This window comes from Rhamphochromis sp. 'chilingali' (genome assembly GCF_963969265.1).
Source record: "Rhamphochromis sp. 'chilingali' genome assembly, chromosome: 5".
NCBI lineage: Eukaryota > Metazoa > Chordata > Actinopteri > Cichliformes > Cichlidae > Rhamphochromis > Rhamphochromis sp. 'chilingali'.
In genome coordinates this window covers 29020718-29044348 of record NC_137932.1, presented here as the reverse complement: position 1 = coordinate 29044348, position 23631 = coordinate 29020718, and the positions used below count along the sequence as shown (strand labels likewise).

The 23631-nt window shown below is 43.3% G+C and overlaps 3 protein-coding genes across 11 annotated transcripts in view; 1 reads left to right on the top strand and 2 right to left on the bottom strand.

Annotated features, from left to right (window-relative positions):
• The window catches only part of ppp4r4 (protein phosphatase 4, regulatory subunit 4), a 30006-nt gene extending 29522 nt beyond the window's left edge, over nt 1-484 (top strand). For all 3 annotated transcript variants that reach the window (XM_080883471.1, XM_080883470.1, XM_080883472.1), the window contains exon 25: nt 176-484. In XM_080883471.1, coding sequence (XP_080739597.1) covers nt 176-221 — 46 coding nt within the window. In that variant the 3' untranslated portion in view covers nt 222-484. The remainder of the gene's footprint in view (nt 1-175) is intronic.
• Nucleotides 485-615: 131 nt separating this feature from the next.
• Nucleotides 616-12401, bottom strand: LOC308397530 (protein Z-dependent protease inhibitor-like). 6 transcript variants are annotated; one of them, XM_080883469.1, is made up of 6 exons: nt 12300-12372; nt 6780-7099; nt 6428-6709; nt 5838-6111; nt 5485-5632; nt 616-4296 (listed from the first exon to the last, which is right to left on the bottom strand). In XM_080883469.1, exons 2-6 carry the CDS (start codon nt 7063-7065, stop codon nt 4114-4116), a joined length of 1173 nt encoding a protein of 390 aa, XP_080739595.1. In that variant the 5' UTR covers nt 7066-7099; nt 12300-12372; the 3' UTR covers nt 616-4113. The 6 variants fall into 6 exon arrangements, with proteins under 6 accessions (XP_080739595.1, XP_080739590.1, XP_080739592.1 ...); XM_080883464.1 differs by lacking the exon at nt 12300-12372 and adding an exon at nt 12021-12200 and having other exon boundaries at nt 6780-7104; XM_080883466.1 differs by having other exon boundaries at nt 618-4296; nt 6780-7104; nt 12300-12388.
• Nucleotides 12402-13479: 1078 nt separating this feature from the next.
• The window catches only part of xrcc3 (X-ray repair complementing defective repair in Chinese hamster cells 3), a 13754-nt gene continuing 3602 nt past the window's right edge, over nt 13480-23631 (bottom strand). The window contains exons 4-7 of one of the 2 annotated variants that reach the window (XM_080881804.1): nt 16937-17091; nt 16657-16869; nt 16540-16577; nt 13480-16454 (exon numbers count right to left, since the gene is read on the bottom strand). In XM_080881804.1, coding sequence (XP_080737930.1) covers nt 16223-16454; nt 16540-16577; nt 16657-16869; nt 16937-17091 — 638 coding nt within the window. In that variant the 3' untranslated portion in view covers nt 13480-16222. The remainder of the gene's footprint in view (nt 16455-16539; nt 16578-16656; nt 16870-16936; nt 17092-23631) is intronic. The other variant, XM_080881803.1, reaches the window with a different exon arrangement.

Below are 23631 nucleotides of genomic sequence, written 5' to 3'. Positions count from 1 at the left end.
GCTCCTTAGGAGGCCCCACCTTTTATTTTCTAACCACCATGATGGCGGTTTTCTTTGCCCATACAGATGAACGCAAAGCAATAAAGTTATTGATTATTGATTGACCTTTGATCAGCTGATCTCAGGGCTACTGAGTAAGAAGTCTGATCTGGTTTCATTTTCTCATATTTTGCAGAAACAGGAAGTCGAACTCTTTCAGCGTCCAATCGGGACGAGACTGAAGATGATGACATCATCATACCTCCACTAGGCCATTAGCCAGTCAGCATTCAGAAAAGAGTTTCCATTCAGCTTCAGGACATTACCCAGAATACATCAGGACCTCATCAGAGACAGGGGAGTCTGATTCTACCTGTATCTATTGAGAACTGTGTAGACTGATGATCTCATCCTGCCACCTGATTGATTCAGTAAAAGAGTCCACCCACAAATTGTTGCTGTGTTCTTATTGGTTAAAGCAGGGGTCTCAAACTCGTGGCCCGGGGGGGGGGGGGGGGGGGCTCCCTATGTTAATGTGAAGAAATATAATGCAGTTTGATCTGTGAAGTTACTTTTTTTGTTAGGGAGGATTTGTTTGTTGTTGAGTGCAATGTTAAAACAAGTTCTTTAAAAAGCCAAAAATGGACAGCAAGGCAATGTGACCAGAGTACAAACATGCTGAGGGATTGGCTGTGTTAGTTCAGTGAGAGTCAAAAACTAATGTGTACACTGCATTTTTATTCTGTTAAATATGAACAAAATGATAGCAGAAGTGCTGCCACATGTCTAGCCAGAAAGAGAGGACCAACATGTTTATTTGGTCATTCAATGAAAGGCTTCCGTTAGTTAAGAGAGAGAGAAAAAAATTGTCTTGTCAATATACAATATTTGAATTTTTTTTAAAAACCAAACAAACAAACACTACATATTAGGAAATATTTGTGGGTGTTTTCTTGTTTGTTTGTTTTGTACTACTTGAACATTAAAGTGGCCCTCCAATGAGACGACAGTGCCAGGAGTGGCACACAGCTCATTTAAGTTTGACACCCCTGGGTAAAAGGTTTCAGCTGCTGTCCTGTGACTTTTTTCTCTGAGCTTCTCTCATAGTGTCATTTCAATAAAAGTTCATATGATCCAAAGATCAGAAAAAAGTGAATATCAATCCCACTCCACCTGCAGCATTAACACGTTTCCTTACTGGTTATCTAACAAAGTCATACATAATCAATCACCAGTCACGGTGAACAAACCAGGACTGAAAAACCCTACATGTAATGCAGTACTTTTACTTGATATTTGTACATCAGCGGAGGTTGAGAATACTTCTTCCACAGGTGAGCACCTATGAACACATCAGTACTGCGGAGGATTCACGTTAAATAGGTTTAATATAAATGCAACAGCACAGGATACACAACATGCTAATCAGCTGTAAACACAATGTGCAGCTGATGGAGAGGTCTACATCAGAGTTTCACATAGAAGTTTCAAAAGTGGAAAAGAATTAAAAAAAAAACAACAGTTAAAACAAACAAAAATAAAATATCAGAGCTAACTTACTGAAATTACTGATGAATATTATCTATATTCTCTGTGAAACTATGGCCTCAGTCACACTAGAGGAAAAAACAGGAGAGTAACCTTCATGTGACCAGGAGAAATCAGCCAATGACTGCACTGAATTCTTTTCACGTCTGGGGCTGATTGTAAGTAATCCGGCAACCTATCACTCAATCATCTAACTTATAAACACAGACAGATTGCCAACATGGATAAATTACTCAGCCTTAAAACTTTGGCTCTGTCCTGTCGCACTTTACTCAGTACTCACTTTGAGCGTTAACCCTAACATATCCCTGCTCCACAGTGATACTGGGACTTCTGAAAAAGTTGATTCTGTTCGTCTGGACGTTTTCAGTGAGAAACGTTTTGTCATCATCAGGTGACTTCTTCAGTCTCAAGTCACTGCAGGTTTCCAACCTTATAAACAGTACATGATAGGTTCAAGCTACAAACCTATTCGCTGGAACGTTGAAGACAATATAATTACACAGCAAGCAAGACACGAAGTAGGCAAAGTTCATGTTTCTCGTGCACGGGAGAGAACCGGACAAACGCCGTTCCTTCGCTTGACCCCAGTTGCTCTCGTCCACTCCCCCGTAACACTGCTCTTTTATTGAGGTTACATGAATATACATAGGTTCATTAACATATTTAACATATGACGTCTACATACAAACAAAGAGTACGTTGCCTGTGTGTTGTGTAAGTGTGTGTGTGTGTGGGGTCAGAGTGTGACCCCATAAATGACTTCCCTAAACCTGCTGGTCTGGAAGTCCAGCAGTTCATCTAAACAAAAGGCACTTAGCCTAAAACAGGTATAGATACGTTTATCCCACCATAAAACAATAAGACAAGGTACGACCTCTCCCATGCTCCCAGAGTGCTCTCTAATGCACACAAAGTTTGCAGACTATCAAGGATCAAACCTCTACCAATCTACAACTAATTATAAAACTCTAAGCATATATAAGTAGATATTTCTAAGCATAAATGACAATCAACAATACAAAACCTAACAGTACATTTGCACAATGACTAAAACCAGCCCACTGAATAATGGGCTGCGAGGTCAGTTCCTTGATCAATTATATGCAACTTGTCATGACCATTGGTCAACCACTATTGATCAATAGCCATGAGTACCATTCACAGAGAGAAATTCAGTGGGCTAGTTTCAGTTATTGTGCAAATGTACTGTTTATAAGGTTGGAAACCTGCAGTCAGCTGAGACTGAAGAAGTCACCTTATGATGACGAAACGTTTCTCCCACTGAAAACGTCCAGATGAACAGAATCAACTTTTTGGGGATTTCCTTAACTAGATGATTGAGCATGCATCAAGACAAATACTGGGATTTGACTTAAACTGAGCAAAACTGAACTTGATGGAGCATCAAGGAGAGGAAGAAGGAGAATCCCAACACACTGTGGATGCAAGGTCCTATTGCCTTTTAGAGCAGAGTGGCTTTAAAAGTCTTTATTCTTCACAGAGATCAGTACACAACAAAAACGTGTGCGCACACACAGAGCTACATTCATATTTCCTTCTTTTACTTCCCTCAATAGGCCATAATGCAAAATGTATCTCTGCCAACATGCAGCTATTAATGTGGCCATGTCAGTGTTTTAGAATGTTTGAACGTCACAATATGTTAAATGGGTTCAATTAATGCGTGCAAAGACTTACGCATTCTCCAAATACAAGACAAATGTTTACCACACAAGAACTAAATCCAGCTGTGCCATGTATGTGTCAAACTGCAACAACAGAAAATGCGGCCAGTTTAAAGAAAGAAGTGATAAAAATTTATACTCAGTAGATTCTTAAGAAAACAGACCGCTTTGATGAAGGATTTTTCTTCTGCATTCCTGCCTCAACTGTGAACTTGGGAAGGAGTCTTGCTCCATTCACTGAGATCAAAGGCAATCTTTCAGAGTCTGAGGGAATAAAATGAAAATGACTCAACTCTGTATCACATCACCATGGACCACGGGTGTTGATTCTTTCATTCAGGAGTGTGTCTGTTCTTCTTTATGGGTCCATTAAAGCAGCTCTAGAACCATTTACCTAGTAATTCTTTAGAGATGCCCTCATAGCGACGCTTTCTTACTGTGGATACAGAACTCCAAAATATGAAAATCTTCTTACTAATTGATCAACCCTTTATCACATCTTAATCCACCAATGTTGGCCTGAAGACAGCAGCTGAGTAGGAGTGGTTCCTCTAATAACTACTTTCTGTCTTCAAAGTGACCATCTCAAAGCTTCACAGAGATCACAAGGTGACTGCATACGGTCACACCGTGATCTCCAACCATTGTTTTTCCTAGTGTGACTGTGCTCTTATTGATAATGATAAAGATGTTACAGTCAGATGTCAGAGAGAATGTTACAGACAAGCCGCTAATGGGACGCTAACAGAATTAATAATGTAAATCGCTGTTATATATCTAGCTAATATTTGTCACAGGACATCATTAGAAGATGGGACGGGGGGGGGGGGGGGGGGGGGGGGGGGGGGGGGGGTGACTGTTTGCCGCCGGGGAGGCTTGGGTTGGTGTTTGGGCCCATTTATTTGCAGGTGGGGTCGTTGACTCGGCCAATGAACATCAGGCCACTGGTGCTTTGATGGTAGATGATGAAGATGAAGGGTCTGTTGAATGTCAGTCGAGGAGGAGGTGAGGAGAACACTGCATTTCCGGTGCTGGTGTCACTGCTGCTCTCTTCAACGGAGATGACGGACGTATGATACACCTGAGTGGAGAAGAAACCACAGCAGAATCTCGATAATTTAAACCAGGGTTAGGCACCTCCAGGCCTCGAGTGCCGGTGTCCTGGAGGTTTTAGATGTGTCCTTGATCCAACACAGCTGATTTAAAGGGCTAAATGACTCCTCAGCATTTCTCGAAGTTCTCCAGAGGCCTGGTAATGAACTAATCATTTGATTCAGGTGTGTTAACCCAGGGTGCGATTCAAAACCTGCAGGACACCGGCACGCGAGGCCTGGAGTTCGACACCCCTGATTTAAACCTTTCCTGAATAAATCAACACAGATGTCATCATCAGGTGATCAAATCTCTGTGACCATGGACACTCTAAAATATGGACGTAATGTCTGGGTCTGAAAAGTGAAGCGAACACTGAAATGACTTAAACCTGTATTCTCTGTAATGGCAACTTGAAGGAGATAACTGAGGGCAAAAAGGTTTCTAGTCCTTTATGAAATTTGGTGGTGAAAAGGGCTTCCTGACCTCTGACCACAGTTCAGGGCTCAGTCCTATGTTTCAGAAAGGATGATGACCCAGGGGACGCTTGTGATCACATAAAAAGTGATTGACCGGCAACTTTTTACCCCTTTTGGCTGGATGTTAGATGCTCCAGGCTCTTGTTTTTTTTTGTTTTGTTTTTTTATTTATACAGCGCCAAATCTCAGCAACGGTTGCCTCAAGGTGCTTTATATTGTAATGTAGACCCTACAATAATACATACAGAGAAAAATCCAACAGTCATATGATGCCACTTTGGCAACAGTGGGAAGGAAAAACTGGTAAAAACCATAGGCCCACCCCAGTGCATGCTGGTCCTATACCAGTCCTTTTACTTACAGAAAATGGTCCTAGAGTTCTTCCTACCTGACTTAACAAGATAAACAATAACAACAAAAAAAGAAAAAGAAGTATTAACCTACAAATTAAACTAGCAAACAACCCGAAAATATGAGTAAACCAACAACAAGCTTTAACAAATTTCAAAAATAATAAAAATAAAGAATAAATAGCTCCAACACCTGGAATTACAGGTTTAACCATAAAGAGAATTTATTCTGAACTCTGCCCTTTGATGTCATCACAACCCCCCTCCAGGTGGTTGTGATGACATCACAACCCCCTCCAGGTGGAGATGCCTCATATCCAAACAGCTCTTAATGTGGCAGACACTCACCTGTTTAAGTTTGGACCCTTCAGCTCCACCCATGTTGCTGAGGTCAGCGTCATCCTGAAACACCTGGGTGATGTCAAGAGTCTGCAGTGCATCCTTAAGTGAGTATGAACGGTCCAATGAAAAGCGAGGAAACTGTACCTCCAATTTCCTATTTACAAAAGAAGAACATTTATTTCCTGGTTTTAATTAAGAAGCCAGTGGGAGGAAGAACAGTATAGGAGGGAGGGAGGGAGGAAGGAAGGAAGGAAGGAAGGAAGGAAGGAAGGAAGGAAGGAAGGAAGGAAGGAAAGAAGGAAGGAAGGAAGGAAGGAAAGGAAAGGAAAGGAAAGGAAAGGAAAGGAAGAGGGCCTCACGTCTTCTTCAGCTGGCGGATCCAGGCCTGGATCTTATCAGCCGTAACTTCCTCCTCCACGGCGGTGACGTCCACACCTTCATCGGGAAGCACGGCCAACATGGCTGCACCGTCTGTCATCGGCAGCTTCAGCACGCCAGCCTTCACCGCAGCATCGTACGCCAGCAAGTACTTATCGGCCCTAAACATCATCGGAACCATGACGACATGATAGCTATCCACATAGAACCGCTCGTCCTGAGTGGACGACGCATTAAAGGGCGGAGTGAAGCTTGCTGAAACACACAGAAACTTTATTTGAACATATTATTGAGACAAGCTGCAGTTCTTCTGACGTCCAGCAGAGGAGTCATGCACAGGACTGTTAGTGACCTACGGTATTAACGTCCTGACACTTTAATTGGTGTGGAGATTTTAAGCATGTTGATGCGGACTCCATGCTATCGGCATACCGGCAGAGCGTGGATCAAGAACACAGGACAATCAAAAGAGCTGTCACACCTTAGTTCAAAGACTGAGGAGGTGGAGTTGTGGAGCCTCGCAGGACTGCTTCAACACTCTAAGTCCTGCCCTCTGGCAGATGATACATACCTCTGTAGGCTGTAACGGCGGCGAGCAGCAGCTGGGTCTGATGGTCCACTTCGGAAATGAAATCCTGGACCTGGTCTACAGTCTGCTCCAGCGCCCACTGGTTGATGGTGTTGATGGCTTCATAAGCATTTGTGTAGTCCACACCCTGAACTGTGCCTCCGAGCTTGGTCTGAACCAGGTTCAGGTAGGACGAGGCCACTTGGACACTCTGAGAGGGGAAGATGGCCGCACCCTGCTGCAGAGAGACTGTCGGAATGGCGTTCCTCAGAGTCTGAAACACATCTGAGCACAGGAGCACCACTTAGAACCTGAACCACAACCAGAATCTGGTGACCCTTGACCTTAAACCCACCTGGGAGTGTCTGAGTGTCCAGCCTGGTCAGCGTAAGTCCCGCCTGCAACTGCTCGCGGGTCTGTCCGTTGGTGGCACTCAGCAGCACTGTCAGAGCAGCAGACAAAGTGAACGGACACAGTAGGACGTTCTCGTCAGTGCGGGCGGCGAGTACTCGGTACAGACGGGCGCCAAAGTCCGCGTTCCTGCTGATCAGGTCCTGCAGAGCACTGGTCTCTGAGGAGGCGGGGCTTAGCAGGAGTACGAGGACAATGCTGACCAATGAGATGGGGCCCGGGTGAGTCATGGCGTCCTGCGTGTTAGATAAACAAAGCCTGAACCTGTGCTGTACAGTGGGGCAAAAAAGTATTTAGTCAGCCACCGATTGTGCAAGTTCCCCCACTTAAAATGATGACAGAGGTCAGTAATTTGCACCAGAGGTACACTTCAACTGTGAGAGACAGAATGAAAAAAAAATCCATGAATTCACATGGTAGGATTTGTAAAGAATTTATTCGTAAATTAGGTTGGAAAATAAGTATTTGGTCACCTCAAACAAGGAAAATCTCTGGCTCTCACAGACCTGTAACGTCCTCTGTAAGAAGCTTTTCTGTCCCCCACTCGTTACCTGTATGAATGGCACCTGTTTGAACTCATCATCTGTATAAAAGACACCTGTCCACAGCCTCAAACAGTCAGACTCCAAACTCCGCCATGGCCAAGACCAAAGAGCTTTCGAAGGACACCAGGAAAAGTATTGTAGACCTGCACCAGACTGGGAAGAGTGAATCTACAATAGGCAAGCAGCTTGGTGTGAAAAAAATCAACTGTGGGAGCAATCATCAGAAAATGGAAGATATACAAGACCACTGATAATCTCCCTCGATCTGGGGCTCCACGCAAGATCTCATCCCGTGGGGTCAAAATGATCATGAGAACGGTGAGCAAAGATCCCAGAACCACACGGGGGGACCTGGTGAATGACCTGCAGAGAGCTGGGACCAAAGTAATAAAGGTCACCATCAGTAACACACTACAACGGCAGGGAATCAAATCCTGCAGTGCCAGACGTGTTCCGCTGCTGAAGCCAGTGCATGTCCAGGCCCGTCTGAAGTTTGCCAGAGAGCACATTGATGATACAGCAGAGGATTGGGAGAATGTCATGTGGTCAGATGAAACCAAAGTAGAACTTTTTGGTATAAACTCAACTCGTCGTGTTTGGAGGAAGAAGAATACTGAGTTGCATCCCAAGAACACCATACCTACTGTGAAGCATGGGGGTGGAAACATCATGCTATGGGGCTGTTTTTCTGCCAAGGGGACAGGACGACTGATCCGTGTTAAGGACAGAATGAATGGGGCCATGTATCGTGAGATTTTGAGCCAAAACCTCCTTCCATCAGTGAGAACTTTGAAGATGAAACGAGGCTGGGTCTTCCAACATGACAATGATCCAAAACACACCGCCCGGGCAACAAAGGAGTGGCTCCGTAAGAAGCATTTGAAAGTCCTGGAGTGGCCTAGCCAGTCTCCAGACCTCAACCCCATAGAAAATCTGTGGCGGGAGTTGAAAGTCCGTGTTGCTCGGCGACAGCCCCAAAACATCACTGCTCTCGAGAAGATCTGCATGGAGGAATGGGCCAAAATACCAGCTACTGTGTGTAAAAACCTGGTAAAGACCTATAGTAAACGTTTGACCTCTGTTATTGCCAACAAAGGTTATGTTACAAAGTATTGAGTTGTATTTTTGTTATTGACCAAATACTTATTTTCCACCCTGATTTACGAATAAATTCTTTACAAATCCTACCATGTGGATTCATGGATTTTTTTTTCACATTCTGTCTCTCACAGTTGAAGTGTACCTCTGGTGCAAATTACTGACCTCTGTCATCATTTTAGGTGGGGGAACTTGCACAATCGGTGGCTGACTAAATACTTTTTTGCCCCACTGTATACCTGGGGTCCGTTCTTCGTACCTCGCTTACTACATCCAAGATCAAATGACACATCCAAGATCAAATCATCGCGCCTACTTTGACCTCGCTATCCCGGTTCTCCGAACACACCTGTTGTTGACGATTAGTATAGCTGGATGAAGTAATGTGAGATCACTGGGTGGCTTAACAGGGGCTACGCATCGATAGTAGAAACATTGATTGGCAACCCTTTGATTGGTCAGCGAAAATGTCGAAGGAGCGCGCTCAGTATTTTTCGGCAGCAGAGCAAGAACTCTTGATTGAGGGATTTCAGGAGTTTCAGAGTTTAATTAAAATGCAAGGGAACACTGCAAAGGCTGCAAAAGCAAGGCTGGCAGAAAGTTGCTGACAAATTAAACTCGTAAGTAATTTAATAATAATAATAATAATGGATTGGATTTATATAGCGCTTTTCAAGGCACCCAAAGCGCTTTACAATGCCACTATTCATTCCCCCTCACATTCACACACTGGTGGAGGCAGCTACGGTTGTAGCCACAGCTGCCCTGGGGCAGACTGACAGAAGCCAGGCTGCCATATCGCGCCATCGGCCCCTCTGGCCAACACCAGTAGGCGGTAGGGTACATTTATTATATTATATTACATTATATCATATTATATTATATTACATTATATCCTCTATCACATTAGAGCCACAACAGGACCCACTAGAACATGGGAACAAGTAAAAGTGAAATATAAGAATATTCTACAGCATGGTAATATTTATCACTTATATTGCTTTTAGTCTCTTGAAAAGAGACCCTGAAATAATCTGTTTGTTTGTTTATAACAGCAACCAGGAAAAGGGCAGAGCAAAAAAAGACAGGTGGTGGTCCTGCACCCCCTCGTCAACCAGTTGGTTAAGTAAATAATACCCTCACGGGAAAATCGATATCTCTCTATGAGCACACTGTCGCGCTGAGCTAAAGGATCCTGTCTATCCCGCAATATACGCTGAATTCTGAAAACTCTCCTTATCAATCTTGCACCTTCCGCAATGGGTGGCTGCGACAGACTTCCCAAATCCACCTTCGCTTTTATAGCCGTGGTCTCTCATCTTGCTTACATGAAGTAACTTACAATTACAACTCTAAAATATGAATTACATCTGAAATAATCAAATACATGAAATAGAATGATTAATAGTACATTTCCCTTTTTTAAGGAAATGACCTGTATGTATCTGTATGAAATCAATAAAAGAATCAAGTGCTGCATTATCTTTAGTTACATTGATAATATTTATTTATGGACAAACAGTGGTAAAATATCGCTGTTGCTTTCGTATAAATGAAGCGGACATACCTGAGTGGCCGCGATCTAATCCAGTTTACATAAAGTAAGCCTGCTCCCAAGCAGGTTTACGCTTACGGATCTGTTGCTATGACAGCAAGTCCCGGATGAGCTTCGGAGAACCGAACGATCCAAGGTCACGCGAAATCGTCAACAATCAAATCCAGCTAACTTACTTAGCGAGGTACGAAGAACGGACCCCTGGGCCCTATTTCAGAAAGCAGGTTTAGAAAACTCAGAGTTAAAAACGATACTCAGGGTTGAGTAACCCTGAACTGTCCAACTCGGAATATTCGGTTTCAGAAAGGCTGATAACAATTAGTTCAATCAACGCAGAGTTGCTTTAACCCCAAATTAAGCGAGCGCACGAGGATACATAAAGCCCTGATCAGTGGAGCACAGATTAAGCGAGTCACCATGGAGACGGAGGGAAAGAAGGCGCGGTCAATGTATCTTACAGCGCTTGAGGCCGAAATTCTGATGGCAGCATATGCCGATAACATGCAAATTTTGCGGAAAAAAAGTAACACAGCCTCAGCTGCAAAAGAAAGGGAGCATGCATGGCAAAATATAGCCGACAGAGTCAATGCGTGAGTGTTAATTTAAACATTGATCTAGGGATTTACACCCATTTAACACGTTATTTTATTACATTTTATTTTATTTTTTATTTTATACATTTTATTTTGTGATGTGATGTGAGCACAGGTGCAACCCAACAGGCCCCAAACGTTCCTGGCAGCAAGTAAAAATGAAATATAAAAATATAGTCCAAACAGGTAAGGTGTAATTGTATTATGAGCCATAGTGCTTGGTCTGTTTGTCCTATGTAAATCAATTGCAGTTAGAGGCTAATTTTCTTTCTGTAAGCACTTATTGAAATTATCTGAGCACATTACAAGTACATATTTGCTTACTCTGTATGCTCAAATGTGACCCGTTATAGCCACTAGAAAAAAAGCGGAGGCCCGAAAAACAGGTGGGGGTCCTCCACCACCACCACTCACAGAGGCTGAGCAGTTGGCTTCCACATTTGTGATAATGTTGGCAGCATCACATATGATCTTCACAGTGCAGAGAACACAAATTAGCATCCATTACTATAATGAAATAATTTGTTAGTTTGAAATGCTACAGGGAACTATGTACCTGTACATTAATGCTGTGGAAAGACTTCCTGTTCACATTGCTCCTGATTGGAATGTGAGTGCCATCTATACAGCCAATCACGCCTGGGAACCGTGAGAATAAATGTAAAATTTAAGTAGTAGTTCAAGTATCACCACATCATGAATTAAGTTTTGTTCATCCTGATACCTGCAATTTTGTGGAATCCTTCTTTGATAAATCTTGTGGGTCTATGACCGGGGAACACCACAAACGAGTACAGGAGACGTTTCAGTGCAACTGTAACATTCCTGACTGCCCGACAGACGGTAGCCTTGGAAACGTGCTCAGCGTCACCAATATTATACAGAAAGCTCCCGTTTGCCAAAAAACGAAGTGCAATACAAATAATATGTACAGAACTGAGAGAATGTCCGCGATGTGTCACATGAGCAATATTAGGCCTGAGGATGTTATTCAAATAAATTATAGATTGTGCTGAAAAACGGTAACGTTCACACAGGAAATCATCAGGAAATGATAAAATGTCCAAACGCGCTCTAATCACTCTCTCCCGGCGGAGAGCTCTGCGGAGAATTTGGGCTTCAACATCTACTGACTCTTCAAGGAAGGGGCAGGCCATGTCTGACACTTCCTGCAGTCACGTTTTTGACAAAGAGGCGGAGAACGTCAGGGTTAGTTGAAGTAAACCTGCTAGGGGGCAGGTCAGCTTCACGGAGTGTGTCGTCATAGTAACTCACTCAGAATTAATCTAAACTCGCTTTGTGAAACCGAAAACCCAGAGTTTTCGTTAACTCAGGGTATACTTACTCAGAGTTTGCACTAAACCGGCTTCCTGAAATAGGGCCCGGGGCCTTACCTGTGAGGTAAACACGACATCACAATAATCACATGAACAGGTGATCGACCACGTCATCGGTCCATAGGGCCACGCCCTTAACATCTCGTGACGTCATTTGTTTTTGTTTCCATTTCCTGATCAGACTTTTAATGTGAATTAATTCTCGATCACTGATCGATCGCTGATTAGCTGACAACAGCGGAGGAAGAAAATCAATCACAAATCTTACTGATGATCGAGTCTACCGCTGTAAACAACAGCAAACAACCGACAGGAAACAAACACGCTGGGTCTGACCTGCAGCTGATGTTCAATCTCTGATTTTCGATCTGAAGCTTCACGCGATGTGCATCACCGACCAGCTCCCATTCCGACCCTCACCGGAAACTACAGCTCAGAGTACGACACGCCCATTTCAAAATAAAAGCCGAAACTTTATATTACGTCAAACCAAACTATTTTTTAAACTCAATAAGATCAGCTGATCGGTCATAAAGGATCTCACCCCGCTTTGTGGTGTTCATCACGTTCTAGAAACGCAAGTTTTTCTCTTCCGGAAAGCGTCAGTTACCATGGTAACAGACTGTGCCCCTTACCTGGAGAAGATGACAGAGTGGAATTTTTCACTCAGTGAATCACAAAACACCATCATACGACAGGGTATGAGAACAATATATGGAATGTGGAGATAACACGTTGCTGTCCCCTCCTCGTGTCAGTGAAACAAAGCGATCAGTCCCTCAGTGATACATCATCCATCCTCGTTCATGCACGAGGGTGTAACCATCGATAACCTCGCATATCTCCATTACCAGACATTTCGTTTTGCACAAATCCTATCTTCTACATTTGTGTTTTCCTTCTGATCAGACGAAGCTTGCTTCATCGTCCTCATTCTGATTTCCGCCCTGTGTTTATGATTCCAAAGACAAATTGTTTCCTTTATTACTACAACGGAAAGTACGTCCTCGCTAACACAGCGGCACTTTGTCCTGAAACAACAGCTGTAATCTGCACATTACCACTGCTATTTCTTAAAATGACCAATAATGGCTTTTTATTTTTCTAAATGTGGCTGTACCATCCACACCGGTGATTGTCTGCCAAAAACTGCCTTCTTGTTAGTGTATAATATGTGAAACATATATCAAATGTATCCCTCATGAATGATATCACGTCATCTTGAGCAACAAACAACATTCCTGTAACAAGGTAGAAGCCGCAATCAGTTTTTGGCAGTGAGATTTATGTATCCTTTATGTTTGCAGTTTAAAAAAAAATATTGACTTTAAAAATATCTTTTAAGAGTAATCTGACCAAGAGGACAGCTGAAATTGCAACAAATGCAAAAATAGTTCTGTAAATATATTGTAAGTGGACAAAAGGGAGCTGATTGATTATAATGTAAGTGCAATAACACAGTCACAATGATACTTGAGAAACAGGTAATTTTTTAATTTTATATATAACCACTTTGTAATACCTGTTCACCAAAGACTTTTTAGCAACGTAACGATATTACACATAAAAAATAAAAAAAACACACGCAAACATTGGAAATCAGTTTTTGGCAGGCAATCCACTTTTTGCCACAACACCGGGATACTCTCTTGCTTCTTTTATGTTGAAAGATTGGGTTGGTTTCCTGTTGTTATGGCAGTGAAACTGCAGGCGCAGTAAAAGGATGGCGACATTAGCCGAGCTAGAGGATAGGCTGCAACAAAGATCCGTGCGAGGCAATAGTCTGACGGTTTTGGTTTTCAAACTACAAAATGAATGAAATGTTTGGATCAATTAAGTAACAATCCCTTTGAGACCTTATACCAGGGGTCGGCAACCCTGTGCACGCCTGCCACAGCTGGCACGAAAAGGGTTAACTGATGGCACGACCCGCAGTGAATTACTCTGAGAAGGTGCATTAAAAATAAAGGGCACCGATGCACATCGCAAGTTAGCTCGCATAGACACATTAGTTGTGTTGCTTCTTAATGACGGCATCTTAGCTAATTACCCAATTACCAGATTCAACTTGTAATTGGCCAAAAATCACCTAGCCTAACGGTGAGAGGGACCTTGCTAGCTGACAGTTTTTTCAAGCGATGTTGAAATTTCCACATTCCGACACTTCAAATGCCTCAGAGCTGTCCACTCAGCGCAGCATCAGCACCACGGAAATACAATAGTGTACTAATGGTAAATGGTCTGTATTTGTATAGCGCTTTACTTGTTCCTAAGGACCCCAAAGCGCTTTACACTATACACACACACACATTCACACACTGGTGATGGCAAGCTACAGTGTAGCTACAGCCGCCCTGGGGCGCACTGACAGAGGCGACGCCAACATGCCAACAAATATAGATCTATAAAGTTGTTCTATATAGTGTGTAACTGTTGATATAGAGCGTTATTAAATTTATTGCTAATGCAATGGTTGATATGGCACATTGACTTCTGAGGAAATTTTAGATGGCACTCATCAGAAAGGTGGACGACCCCTGCCTTATACTATGATACAAATGTTTAAAAAAGCAAAGAAAAGTGCTTTAGTGCTTGTCTTTTAGCTAACACAGTGTAGGAGAAAAAATTACATTAATAAATAATATGAACAATAATCACAAATCTAAGAAAAGCAGCTGCATGAGGCTACAATAGAAACACGTGTTCACACATGATAGCAGTGACAGTGAGGTTGAATCAGTCTGACGGAGGACGAGCTCTACTGTGGGGGTGATGGGCTGTCCATGATTCGACTCAAACACTTCCAAATTCTGACCAATGATGCTTGCAGTCTTGTGGATTAGTTTGTTGATTCAGCTGCATCTCTGCACTGATGCTGCCCTTCAGCAGAGTAAACGGCTCTTGCTGCCACAGACTGGTAGAACATCTCCAACATCCTGCTGCACACATTAAAGGACCCAAGCTTCTTTAGAAAGTAGTTTCTCGTACACAGCATCACTGTTGGTCCTCAACAAAAAGCATATTTTTTTTACTTAGGACATTCATGTCAAGTAAAAAGATTACTTCTATAGCACATTTAAAAACCTCAGCTGAAAAAGTACATAAAAGTTACTAAATCAACATTGGATCAAGAAACATCCAAGATTAGCTGTTTCACAGGCCGCAGGAATGCAGCACCAAACCATCAAGACACGTAACAAGATTTAAAACTGGATCCTCAAAGCAGTAACATATTTAAAGGGATAAACGAGTCACAGCTGGAAGCTGATGTGAACGCCTGCTTAACGATCAGGCTGACAACTTTCAGGCTGCTGCAGACACCGCTTCTATTTCTGCTGTAATCTGATTACACTTCCTGTTAAATATGTTCAGTCACTAAATCATGTCAAATGACATTAGAGTATTTAAAAGTAGAATGGGAGGGAGAGCCTTCAGTTTTCAGGCCCCTCTTCTGTGGAACCAGCTTCCAGTTTGGATTCGGGAGACAGACACTATCTCTCTACTTTTAAGATTAGGCTTAAAACTTTCCTTTTTGCTAAAGCATATAGTTAGGGCTGGACCAGGTGACCCTGAATCCTCCCTTAGTTATGCTGCAATAGACGTAGGCTGCCGGGGGATTGCCATGAGGCATTGAGTTTTTCATTTTCAGTCACCTTTCTCACTCACTATGTATTAATAGACCTCTCTGCATTGAATCATATCTGTTATTAACCTCTGTCTCTCTTCCACAGCATGTCTTTTATCCTGTCTTCCTTCTCTCACCCCAACCGGTCACAGCAGATGGCCCCGCCCCTCCCTGAGCCTGGTTCTGCCGGAGGTTTCTTCCTGTTAAAAGGGAGTTTTTCCTTCCCACTGTCGCCAAAGTGCTTGCTCATAGGGGGTCATATGATTGTTGGGTTTTTCTCTGTATCTATGAAGCGCCTTGAGGCGACTTTTGTTGTGATCTGGCGTTATATAAATAAAATTGAATTGAATTGAAAAGGTTCAGTCTGAAAATAATCTGAATCCACTTTAGCGGGTCAACCAGAACCGAATCATAGGCTCCTGAACAGACCAGAGTCCACCTGCACAGCAAAATCAGGATCATGTATCAGTCTGGACCTCCCAGCTCATTCTGTCCAGATCAAAGAGATATGAGGCCACTAACACACCTGTCTGACCCCCAGTCAATGCATCAGTGTCCACAACCTTCAGAACAGTCAGGAAACAGTGTGATCACTCTTTAATAATCTGATGCTACTGATGCTGTTTAATAAAGTTTATTTTCTATTTGAAGTCCAGCTCTCAACTCCTCTGAGCCCCTCCCTCCACACGGCAGCGTTTTGTCCGTCACGTGCCAGGTGAGGCGCAAACACCACCTCCAACCTGCGGAGAGCACTGCTCTGGTCACCACGGACGACCGTTCCTTGGAGACGGCTCATCATCAGCCGAACCATCACCTGATTGGCCCACGCCAACCCAAGAGCAGGAGACACGGTGGACAGCGAAGGCCTGAGTAGGAGGAAATTTATGCTGAAGTGGTTCTGAGGTCAAAGGTCAAAATGTGATCAGCTCATAAAGAAGATATCTGATTTACCCCATACTGTTGTGTGATTGGCTGAAAACATCTGTTACCTGGAAAACAAACACCTGTCACTGATTAGTGGTCAGAGATAAGAGACTGAACTCTGGTGTGCTACCTGGATGGTGTTACCTGGTTGATGCAGAGCACAGGTGTGCTGAACTCCTGACTCAGGTGATGCAGCATGGAGGAGAAGGTGAGTAGCTGTCTGTTCCTCTCTAGCCAATCATCGGCCTGGAACTCGGTCCTGAACAGCGCTGCCACTGAGTCGACCACGATTAGTCGCACCAGACCGCGTGTCAGTAGGAGGCGGGCACGGCGTGTTAGGCACACCAGGAGGGAATCCTGAGGACAGAGCAAGAAGTTATGGGTTGTAACGGGGTCTGAACAGATGTCGCATGATCAGACTTACCAGATCCGCGGTATGCTCAATGTAAACGTGGTCGCTGAAGCGAAGACTGCTTACAAGGTCCGCAGGAACGTCAGAACGCAGACAGACTTGCTCGCCAATCAGCTGGTGCAGACGCTTAATGGGAAATGAGTCCTCAGTGCAGACATACAACGCACCTGGAACCAACAACGAACACACAAATAATGAATGTGACATATCAGTGGTTATTTATTAACTTACAAATCAGCAGGTCATTGAACAGGTAAAGTAAGTAAGTCAATTTTTATTTATATAGCACTTTTCTAGATAAAAGATTACAAAGTGCTTCACACAGAGATTAAGTATAAAACAAAAACAGACAAAAGTTAACAAAAATGCAAATTTAAAAATGTGTTTTTAGTTGTTATTAAAAAGAGACTACTGAGTCCACAGATCTTAAGCTCAGTAGGAGAGAGTTCCATGGTCTGGGAGCCACAGTGGTAAAAGCTCTGTCTCCCTTAGTTCTCAGCCTTGTATGCTGAATAACAAGTAGGGCTTGATCACATGACCTCAGGGACCTGCTAGGGACATAGGGCTTTAAAAGTTCAATGATGCAAGCTGGTGCTTGTCCATGAAGGTCAGAACCAGAATCTTAAAATGGACTCTGAATTTAATGGGGAGGCAGTGCAACTGTATTAGCAACGGTGTCACATGTGAGTACTTTGATGATCTGGCCGGAAGCCTTGCTGCAGCGTTTTGAACAATCATCAGATGCTCCAAGGAGTTTTTTCTTAGACATGTAAACAGTGAATTACAGTAGTCTAATCATGATGAAATGAATGCATGTATAACAACTCCAGTTCAGTGCGAGATACAATAGGGCTTAATTTAGCAATGTTTCTTAAGTGATAAAACCAAGACCAAACCAGAGATTTGACATGAGCATCCAAAGTGAGAGGTGGGTCAATTTTATTTATATAGCGCCAAATCACAACAACAGTCGCCTCAAGGCGATTTATATTGTAAACAATGTTCCCTCTAAGCTGCGCACGTGCGCAATTGCGCACTGTAGGCACGGTCTCTGCGCACAAAAATTCTAACCTGAATTGAAATTAAAATTAATACTTTGACAATTCTGTTTTGCAGTGTTAGTCAGTAAGTGACTGGCTGCTCCCATATGGGATTAGAACGATGCCATCTTATCCCATAGTCCAGCCAATAATGCGATTCACATTCGCACATACGCAGCTAATCAACGTCGTTGACAGGCTATGACAGCGTTCTTATATGCTGACACCGGTGTTTTAGCTAGCAAAGCGCCGTGGCTGATGTGGAGTGAAGCCACGTTAATGACAACGTGTACAACCATTGGAGATGTGAGCAGGACAGACGGAACAATTGACGGAAAAAGTGTGGACTTTATACTAGTTTTTAAATTGAGTTGATAGGCCACGTAAAACCATAATTATGATAAAAATATCTGCAATGTTTGGTTTTCTTCCTGAATACTATCGTTGTTTATATTTACTGCGGGAAGAAACGGTAAAAACTGCGTTTTATACGAAAAAAAGGCTCGAAAACACTCTCTGCCTGTGAGCAAAAACAAACCCTACCCCCCTCTCCCTTTCCTATTCGTCCAAAAAAGTACCATGTCAACCAATCAAAAAATGATATGGCAATGTGGCATTTAGTTGTTAAGAAACGGGGGGAAGTTTTAGGAGTGATGGCGGTGTTTTGAGATGTGAGAGATTTGAGACGTTTAGTGCAAATCCTGTGTAGTTAGTGTGTAGTGTAGTCAATAGTTTTGTTGTGTGTGTCAGAACAATGAGGCGACTGCTGAATGTTACAGGTGTTACAGGAGTGATACATCTCCTGTTGTCAGGCCTGCAGGTATCAGGCTGTTGTCAAAGGAGCTTGCAAAGAAAAGCGTCTGGACTTCTTTTAAGTTACTTGAAGACGTTTCACCTCTCATCCGAGAAGCTTCTTCAGTTCTAAGGTCAAATGGTGGAGAGTCCCAGATATAAACCTAGTGGGCGTAACCCCCCACAGAGGGACAAAAGGACCCCCTGATGATCCTCTAATCGCCTGAGCCAAGGTGTGAAACTGGGTGTGGGTCCCAATCAGCCAGAGTTTCGGGTGAGTTCATTGTGAAACCTGGCCCCACCTTATCATGCGAATTCCTGAGATCAGATGGCCCAGGATGTGAGTGGGCGTTAAGGCGTCTGGGAAGGGATCTCAAAACTGGATTATAGATGGCAGAGAGTTGGTGTCGTAAACCACCGCCTCTGTTCAAAGATGGTCGCTCACAGTGGACATAGATGGCTTCTTTCACTCGTCTTTCAAACCATCATTAAATGGGCGTTCTTAAAGTCAGCAAAGAGGCACAGAAAAGAAGACCAGACACCAGCGAGGGAGGATAAGAAAGACAGACGCAACAATGTTGTCATCCCCTATGTAGCCGGTGTATCAGAAAAACTCAGGAGAGTTTTCTCCAAGCATGACATCCCGGTGCATTTCAGACCCAGCAACACGCTCAGACAAAAACTGGTTCACCCGAAAGACAAAATTCCAAAACACAGACTTAACAATGTGGTGTATGCTGTATAGTGCAGCGAGGAATGCCCAGACCTCTACATTGGAGAGACCAAACAGCCACTTCACAAGCGCATGGCACAACACAGAAGAGCCACCTCCACAGGACAAGACTCAGCTGTCCATCTGCATCTTAAGGATAAAGGTCACTCTTTCGAGGATGCCAATGTTCACATTTTGGACAGAGAGGACAGATGGTTTGAAAGACGAGTGAAAGAAGCCATCTATGTCCACTGTGAGCGACCATCTTTGAACAGAGGCGGTGGTTTTACGACACCAACTCTCTGCCATTTATAATCCAGTTTTGAGATCCCTTCCCAGACGCCTTAACGCCCACTCACATCCTGGGTCATCTGATCTCAGGAGTTCGCATGATAAGGTGGGGCCAGGTTTCACAATGAACTCACCCGAAACTCTGGCTGATTGGGACCCACACCCAGTTTCACACCTTGGCTCAGGCGATTAGAGGATCATCAGGGGGTCCTTTTGTCCCTCTGTGGGGGGTTACGCCCACTAGGTTTATATCTGGGACTCTCCACCATTTGACCTTAGAACTGAAGAAGCTTCTCGGATGAGAGGTGAAACGTCTTCAAGCAACTTAAAGAAGTCCAGACACTTTTCTTTGCAAGCTCCTTTGACTACGATGACCTGGATGACTGAGAACCTTCCCAGACGTATCAGGCTGTTGTTCTCCTTTATCTTATAGTGGACAGAAATTATTTTTTGGAGTGGCACAAATTATTTGTGTGGCATCAGATTTGATGCAGAACAGCTGATTGTTCTGTAAATAGTTTGAAATGTTAGTTTAAAAAACGCCTTGGCTGCATTAAAAAAAAAAATAGCTGCAAAAAATGTTGTTTGCATAACTCAGTTACTTTTTTGAAGACGTAACTATATAATTAATTGCCCAGCATTGGTCATTATGTACTATATTTTGCAGACAGAGTTACAGGACTCTCTCCCAGACCACAGACTCATAATAAGTCAAAGCTTTATATATTTAAAAAAAAAAAAAAAAAAAAAAAAAAAAAAAAAAAAAAACACCAAGAAAGAAAAGAAAGTTGTGTTTTCGAAATTGGACTTCAAGTTATTTTTTACTTCCAATAGTGTTAACATACTACACAGGTCAATGACTAGATTTTTTTTTTTTTACATTTTCATTGTAAATGGGCTAAAGCAGTTAATTAAAAGTAGTCTAACATAAATGTAAACGCTGGCGTGACCACAGTGCACACGTGTGATGACGCTCACAGTGGTCCAAGGGATCGCTCAGGGAGTTTGTGTGTTCGCTCAGACACGTGAAAAATTAGAGGGAACATTGATTGTAAGGTAGACCCTACAATAATACATACACAGAAAAAAACAGCAATAAAATGACCCCCTATGAGCAAGCACTTTGGCGACAGTGGGAAGGAAAAACTTCCTTTTAACAGGAAGAAACCTCCGGCAGAACCAGCCTCAGGAACGTGTGGCCATCTGCTGCGACCGGTTGGGGTGAGAGAAGGAAGACAGGATAAAAGGCATGCTGTAGAAGAGAGACAGAGATTAATAACAAGTATGATTCAATGCAGAGAGGTCTATTAACAGAGTGAGTGAAGAAGGTGACTGAAAATGAAAAACTCAATGCATCATGGGAGTCCCCCAGCAGCCTATGCCTATTGCAGCATAACTAAGGGAGGATTCAGGGTCACCTGGTCCAGCCCTAACATATAGTTAGCCAACAGGAATGTTTTAAGCCTAATCTTAAAAGTAGAGAAAGTGTCTGTCTCCCGAATCCAAACTGGAAGCTGGTTCCACAGAAGAGGGGCCTGAAAAATGAAGCCTTACCCACCCATTCTACTTTTAAATACTCTAGGAACAACAAGTAAGCCTGCAGTGCGAGAGCGAAGTGCTCTAATGGGGTGATATGGTCCTATAAGGTCATTAAGATAAGACGGGACCTGATTATTTAAGACCTTGTATGTGAGGAGCAGGATTTTGAATTCAATTCTGGATTTAACAGGGAGCAAATGAAGGTTCCTGATAGCTGACTTCACAAATATCGAAAGGGGACCAAAAGCATTCATTATCTTAGGTACATGTCTGTCAGGAGCACATACAGTGGGGCAAAAAAGTATTTAGTCAGCCACCGATTGTGCAAGTTCCCCCACCTAAAATGATGACAGAGGTCAGTAATTTGCACCAGAGGTACACTTCAACTGTGAGAGACAGAATGTGAAAAAAAAATAAAAATCCATGAATCCACATGGTAGGATTTGTAAAGAATTTATTCGTAAATCAGGGTGGAAAATAAATATTTGGTCAATAACAAAAATACAACTCAATACTTTGTAACATAACCTTTGTTGGCAATAACAGAGGTCAAACGTTTACTATAGGTCTTTACCAGGTTTTTACACACAGTAGCTGGTATTTTGGCCCATTCCTCCATGCAGATCTTCTCGAGAGCAGTGATGTTTTGGGGCTGTCGCCGAGCAACACGGACTTTCAACTCCCGCCACAGATTTTCTATGGGGTTGAGGTCTGGAGACTGGCTAGGCCACTCCAGGACTTTCAAATGCTTCTTACGGAGCCACTCCTTTGTTGCCCGGGCGGTGTGTTTTGGATCATTGTCATGTTGGAAGACCCAGCCTCGTTTCATCTTCAAAGTTCTCACTGATGGAAGGAGGTTTTGGCTCAAAATCTCACGATACATGGCCCCATTCATTCTGTCCTTAACACGGATCAGTCGTCCTGTCCCCTTGGCAGAAAAACAGCCCCATAGCATGATGTTTCCACCCCCATGCTTCACAGTAGGTATGGTGTTCTTGGGATGCAACTCAGTATTCTTCTTCCTCCAAACACGACGAGTTGAGTTTATACCAAAAAGTTCTACTTTGGTTTCATCTGACCACATGACATTCTCCCAATCCTCTGCTGTATCATCAATGTGCTCTCTGGCAAACTTCAGACGGGCCTGGACATGCACTGGCTTCAGCAGCGGAACACGTCTGGCACTGCAGGATTTGATTCCCTGCCGTTGTAGTGTGTTACTGATGGTGACCTTTATTACTTTGGTCCCAGCTCTCTGCAGGTCATTCACCAGGTCCCCCCGTGTGGTTCTGGGATCTTTGCTCACCGTTCTCATGATCATTTTGACCCCACGGGATGAGATCTTGCGTGGAGCCCCAGATCGAGGGAGATTATCAGTGGTCTTGTATATCTTCCATTTTCTGATGATTGCTCCCACAGTTGATTTTTTTCACACCAAGCTGCTTGCCTATTGTAGATTCACTCTTCCCAGTCTGGTGCAGGTCTACAATACTTTTCCTGGTGTCCTTCGAAAGCTCTTTGGTCTTGGCCATGGCGGAGTTTGGAGTCTGACTGTTTGAGGCTGTGGACAGGTGTCTTTTATACAGATGATGAGTTCAAACAGGTGCCATTCATACAGGTAACGAGTGGGGGACAGAAAAGCTTCTTACAGAGGACGTTACAGGTCTGTGAGAGCCAGAGATTTTCCTTGTTTGAGGTGACCAAATACTTATTTTCCAACCTAATTTACGAATAAATTCTTTACAAATCCTACCATGTGAATTCATGGATTTTTTTTTCATTCTGTCTCTCACAGTTGAAGTGTACCTCTGGTGCAAATTACTGACCTCTGTCATCATTTTAAGTGGGGGAACTTCCACAATCGGTGGCTGACTAAATACTTTTTTGCCCCACTGTACGAGGAATTCAGATTCAAACATCTTGGGGCTTAAAAACAAAAAGTATAACTGGATGTCATTTGCATAGCAGTGGTAGCAAATGTCCTCAAAGGGGCTCAAAATATGCTGGAGAGGAAGTAGATGTATTAAAAACAATAAAGGCCCCAATACAGAATCTTGTGGCACACCGTAGGTGAGGGAAGTACTTAGAAACTGCCACAGAAAAGTATCATTCATACAGATATGAGGAGAACCACTTTAAGGCAGATCCATATACACCGACCCAATATAATTGGATAATTGGAGGTGAGCTTCCCTCCCTCCAAGACATCTACAGGAAGCGGTGCCTGAGGAAAGCGGGGAGGATCATCAAGGACTCCAGTCACCCCAGCCATAAACTGTTCAGACTGCTTCCATCAGGAAGGAGGTTCTGCAGCATCCGGTCCCGTACCAGCA

Coding starts and splice junctions, on each gene's coding strand:
- LOC308397530 (XM_080883464.1), bottom strand. CDS start 12,104: ATGTTAAGGGCGTGGCCCTATGGACCGATGACGTGGTCGATCACCTGT. Junction 5,633..5,837: donor ATCCGCCAGCTGAAGAAGAC/GTGAGGCCCTCT, acceptor TTTTGTAAATAG/GAAATTGGAGGTACAGTTTC. Junction 4,297..5,484: donor AAGGGTCCAAACTTAAACAG/GTGAGTGTCTGC, acceptor TTCTCCACTCAG/GTGTATCATACGTCCGTCAT.